This window comes from Malus domestica, chromosome 16 (genome assembly GCF_042453785.1).
Source record: "Malus domestica chromosome 16, GDT2T_hap1".
Classification (NCBI taxonomy): domain Eukaryota; kingdom Viridiplantae; phylum Streptophyta; class Magnoliopsida; order Rosales; family Rosaceae; genus Malus; species Malus domestica.
The window spans coordinates 12,057,658-12,063,219 of record NC_091676.1 but is presented as its reverse complement, the minus strand read 5'-3'; the positions used below and the strand labels follow the sequence as shown (position 1 = coordinate 12,063,219).

The following is a 5,562-nucleotide window of genomic DNA, read 5'->3' as shown; positions in this document are numbered from 1 at the left end:
AGATCCTCACAAATAGAATCCAGGGAGGTTACTCATCCCAAAGTGAGGGGTGTAGGACTAAAGAGTGGGCCCTAGTGGACCTGACAAGTAGGGGATATGAAGATATTTTTTAGCATGTCGAAAATATGGTCTAGTACACTAAGTGTGCTAGTACAATTGATTGAAAATTTAAAAAAAAATTTCCAACCAATTGCATTATGACACTAAGTGACCGTATTGTGTTTCCAGCACACTAAAAAATTTATTGAGGATGAAATATTATGATGTTTTTGTGGTGTCTGCCGTAATAGTTAGGCGATCTAGACGACGGTTAGTAGAACTTCTCCAGTTAGTGATCAGAAAGAAAAAAAAAGATGATCATTACCTCCATGTATATCCGATCAGAAAGTACTGCAACCCTAGTTTCCACAAAACTAGAAACTTGAAAAGAGACCAAATTTAGCAATGATTCAAAGCTCATGAGAACAAAACAATGTCAGTGGGATTCTTATGATTGAGCTTTGTAAAAAATACCATAACAAACAAAAGCAAACAAACTGTGTCCAAAAAAAAAAAGAAAAACAAAAGCAAACAAACTGTGGACGAGACAAGGTGAATTTGGTGGACCGTACTGTATGACGTATGTTGTTTTATTAACGTTTTTCTCCTAAAACTTTACACGCATGTAGAATCATTGCAGCGTTTCAGATCAATAATGCAGTATTACAAGGAAAAGCTAAAACGCATGACATGTGTTATTGACTTGAAAGGTCACGTTGACGTCTTGAGAAATGTATGAAAGTTGGCAAACGCAAAATTTAAGACAAAATCATAGAATAATCTCTAACTTAGGCATATAGGAGAAAATGCTAGACCTAGCTAGTTACAATTTGTATATAATTAAAACAAGAAGTAATACACGTTACGATGTTAGATAGAGTTCTAGACAAATACTACAACGTAATGTGATAATGTTAAAACATATGACAGTATTAAGAAAAAGTGTTAGTATGCAAATAGAAAATCTAATAGAAAAAATAAAGTAGTCCTCTAATCAAGGAGGGAAAGAAGAAGAAAAGGCTACACCTATTGCGTTGCAACTTGCATAAAACAACAAAGTAATTACTTTAGTACGATGAATGAAAAATAACCAATATATCCACACATCTCGTAGCTACAATGGTTTATGATGCATGCTTATCTAAGCTAAGGCAAACTTATGTGCTATCAAAGTCAATGGTTTGTGAAGGACAAAAAAAGCAGGGGACTGGACTCACCTAAAAATAAAAAGTATGGTGTACTACCAAATCAAGGGCAAATTAATTATAGCCGATAAGGTAATATCCGCGTGAATCAATGGAACTGACTGCTCATCGCTGTGCACGCATGGAAACCCAATTATATAGCTTGAGCACTCCGGCCCCTACCTGCAGGAGGATGATGCAGCGACAACATATAGCCTTTTCCCTTCTAGGTTTTTTGTCGTCTATTGGCAATCGCTTTTCAACCCTTTTATCGATGGCATGGCCAATATACGAGATATGCTTGTACTACAAGCTATTTGATTGGTCAAATACTGTACCATGCACACCAATAGCATGCATACCATGATCTGATTAGTTTGTTTTTTTTTTCACTCTCTTTTTTCTCTCTCTTTTTTTTTCGGATCGAGCGATGATCTTGTTTTTATAAGCATGATTTATGTAATAGATTTTACACCGTAGCAAAGGGATATTATCAACAATATGAAATGGATAGTTATACCTTAATATAGCAATATAGGTATGTTTGCTATTAATATATAGCGGGGTAGTATCGATACTTTATCAAAAGAGAAAATTTGAAATAGGTCTAATTTTTAGTTACTTTGGATCTATATCAAAAGATCCCTTATCAAAATTATATTGATATAATGTGACTATTTGCTGCCGTTATATATTTTCAGAATATTGTTACAACATTAATGTTATTTAAGAGCTAGCAGTTCTCAAATCTTTGAACTTGGCCACAAATATGCAGAATAATGGCCCCCTCCACAAGCATACATCAATATCGATCGAGATGAAATGAAATGTACTTGGATTGTGGAAGACAATAACCCTCATGTTAAACGGCGAGCGTGAATGAAGGCATAGTAGTGGCTGACCTTGAATCACTTCTTGTGGCCGAATTTATTCACCATTTGATGTTACATTTTACATATTTGTAGGTTCAGTATAAATCTCACATATATTTTCTAACAAAGAGAAAAATGATTTTATTTCAAGGTATTGTTATTTCAATATTTCATCAATCATCCCTTCCATACCAAAATGTCGGCAGTACGCGCGTATTACTAGTAGCTATAGTACTATCTCTTACATGAGTGCCATAAGAAAGAAGAAGAAAAAACAGAAAAGAAAAGGGAGGATATATATCATACACAAATCCCTTCTCAATTAACAGGGGGAGGGATTCTGCTCCATTATTGATGGAGCGTTTATTGATATTGTGTTAATATTGGTTGATACAGATGTCTGCAACATGTTGATATAATATCAATATGGTGTCCAAAATGTGTTGATATGTTGTGAGCATGTTGTCAATATAACTATCAATCGAGATATCAATAATTTCGCTTTAAGTGGGAACATAAACTTTACACCATAACGCAAGAAAAATAAAATACAAAAAAGAGAGAATGCAGATTGAAAATAATTTGCAGTGGGAGCTTTGAACCCGAGTAAAAAGAACCAAGAGTTCTTAAATTTTGCTGTGGAACTAACCCTCATCCCAAAGGGGCTCATACATATATTTGTACATGGTCGCCATGCATAAACATGTCTGTTTTTTTTTTTTTTTTAAACAATGCGCATGTACATGTCTACACAATATATTTTTGTGTATTTTAGTGAGTAGTGACACAGATTAATTTTGCACGTAATCGACTTGGCCTTTTAGAATTAGGCTTTAGCTTATCTATTAAGTATTAAGAGTTAACTTAATTAGGTCCAGGTTTGGTGTAAGCGCCAAAGTCACTGTCGTGGGACACACGCAAAGAAACAAATTAACAGGGAGGCAGGTTGTCTGCTCTCCTGTTTGGGTGTCCTTCCCATCCCCTTCTATTTGTGTGGTCATGTTTAGACCACGTTAACATTTTATATTCTTATTGCTTTTTGTCTTATTATCTCTATAAAAAATCATTAATATAAAATGTTAACGTGACTTAACCGTAACAGTACAAAATATGAAGGGATGGGAAGGGCACCCAAACAGGAGGGCAGACAATCTGCCTCCAATTAACAGAGCACTAGTACTGTATATATCTCGTCGCTCCCCAAAATATATTCTTGTTTTGTTTGTTTCACTTTCCATGTCATTCTTAGGTATAAGCAATCCTTAAAGCGTGGGTAACATTAGGGAGACTAAATTTGTAAATTAAATAATGTATCACTAATAGGAATGAGTACGTTTATCAATACTTAAGTAATAAACTAATCATTAACTTCCATGTTCTTTAAATTTTAAAATTTAATCTACAAATTTAATTTCTTTAGCATTACTCTAAAATGTGTCGGCATGCAATCTAGTCTGCCATTAATCATTTATTTTATTTTTTTATTTTTTATTTTTGTGGCTTCACGATCCGGATCTCTACTGTTTAGGTCTCCCCTGCAAGAATTAAGTCAAATTAAACTTGTCTACGTTTAGGTCAAGAACATCTTTTGACTTTCTAAGTTCAAGGCATCTTATTTTCGAGTGTGATTCCATGATTGAAATCATTTCCTTTTATATTACTTTTTAAAGATTATCTATGCAAAAACCGGTTAAATTGACAATTGTTTAGTTGTTCGAATGCTTGCATTTTCCGTTAACTTTTATCGAACTAATTGTGTTTTTTTTTTCTTTTCGTGTTTTAGATGAAAGTGAGGAATTAAAATATAAATGTTTTTAATTGTTAAAATGCATTATACGGTAGCTAAGAAGGACGTTCTTAACTAGAGAAAATTAACATTGCTAAGAAGGACATTTTAAAATTAATTACTAAGGAGTGACTCAGTAGTTGGAGAAGAATTACAAGTCCGTATTCCACACGCACGTCCTAGATTCAATTCCTGCCGTTAATGAATCGCACGATAAGTGATCAGGATACTTCTTTGAGTCTTTCATGCTCCCAAAAAAGTTGATTGCCATAACGAATCCACCAGCTTGTCGCCTTTTAAAGAAATATATGTGACAATTAATAGTAAAAACGGTACTAGGGGAGGCCAGAGAAGACCAGAGATCGTGTGGGTAGGTGTTTTGCCATGATAGGCCATGCAATAGTGCTTTAGCACTAGATTTCTATAGCTTTGGATATGTTGCTCGGGTATTTCCAAGGGCAAGTAATATATGTAAGTTTCATTAGTTCTCAATTTCCATTAACCATATTCTTTCATCAGAAAATGAAGCTCTTCGGGTTTTCGGTGACGGATGACAGTGACCGAGTCGCCATGATCATCGAGAGCAAGAAGTTTGAGTGTCAGTACTGTGGCCGGAAGTTTGAAAGCTCTCAAGCGTTGGGCGGACATCAAAACGCACACAAAAGAGAAAGGCAGCTTGAAAGGATGGCCATGTTAGACCATGTCCAACATCGTCATCCTCCTCCTCCTAATCATGGTCATCGTGATCAATATCAACGGGTAGCGACAAGTGTACCCATAATCGTTGGTTCTAGTGGATCCACAAGCAATATCAATGGTGGTTCTGATCATGGTCATGCTGGTGCAGCTCGGGTCCCGTCTGTGGTAGCCCCCAGAAATCCTCATGGCTTGAACTTCAAACATATCAAACAGGTTGTTCCCAACGTAGATGAAGGAAATGATGTTGATCTGCGTTTGAGACTTTGAGTCTTAATATTCAATAAACTGGTTAATTAGAAAGCTTTTTTTCTGTCATTTCGTGTATGGTTGAGAACTTGCGTGTTCAATTATTTGGTTTCCAATGCCATCCAGAGAACCCTAAAAAGTTGCATGTTAGAGCTCATCAATGGACAAGCATTGTTTTACAATGTATCAAACGATGCATATGCTATGAAATAGATCATTTGTGTCTTTATTATTAGGATCTTAATATTGAGAACCTTACTTAATAATCATAAAGTCTAGCTAGGTAGCCATGTGAAATTTTATTTTCCTAATCAATGGGAAGGAGAGAATTCTAATTCGGGACATTTTTCAATATTTGTAAAAGAAATTCTAGATTCAGACTTAGTAACCATGTAAAGTTACATAGATGCACGAATTTTCCTTACCTTTCATCTTATTTGTTAATAGAGTTAATCATAAAATGTAAAGTTGATTGCCCAAAATAAGAGACTTAAAATTTAAAGTCTATTTTTTAGATTAAAAAATCTTGAACTTAAACTCTAAATGGTTATACTACAGTCTAAATGAGATTAATACAGCCGAAGAAAAATTAGCAAAAATGAGATATTAGTATGCCATGATTATCTCTAAAATTCTTGAGGGGCAGTGAAACTTTATCTATTATAAAGGATATTCAACGCCAATTTATGTGTTTTTTCCTCTATCCATTCGAATTTTCGAACTGGGTTCCAACTAG

At 34.7% G+C, this 5,562-nt stretch overlaps 1 protein-coding gene across 1 annotated transcript; it reads left to right on the top strand.

Annotated features, from left to right (window-relative positions):
* The first annotated feature begins 4,403 nt into the window (after positions 1-4,403).
* On the top strand, positions 4,404-4,847 carry LOC103403725 (zinc finger protein 3-like). The gene has a single exon (XM_029096126.2). It carries the CDS (start codon positions 4,404-4,406, stop codon positions 4,845-4,847), a length of 444 nt encoding a protein of 147 aa, XP_028951959.1.
* The last annotated feature ends 715 nt before the right edge of the window (positions 4,848-5,562 follow it).

Bases quoted from the DNA above. Each gene is read 5' to 3' on its own strand.
- LOC103403725 (XM_029096126.2), top strand. From the start codon at position 4,404: ATGAAGCTCTTCGGGTTTTCGGTGACGGATGACAGTGACCGAGTCGCC.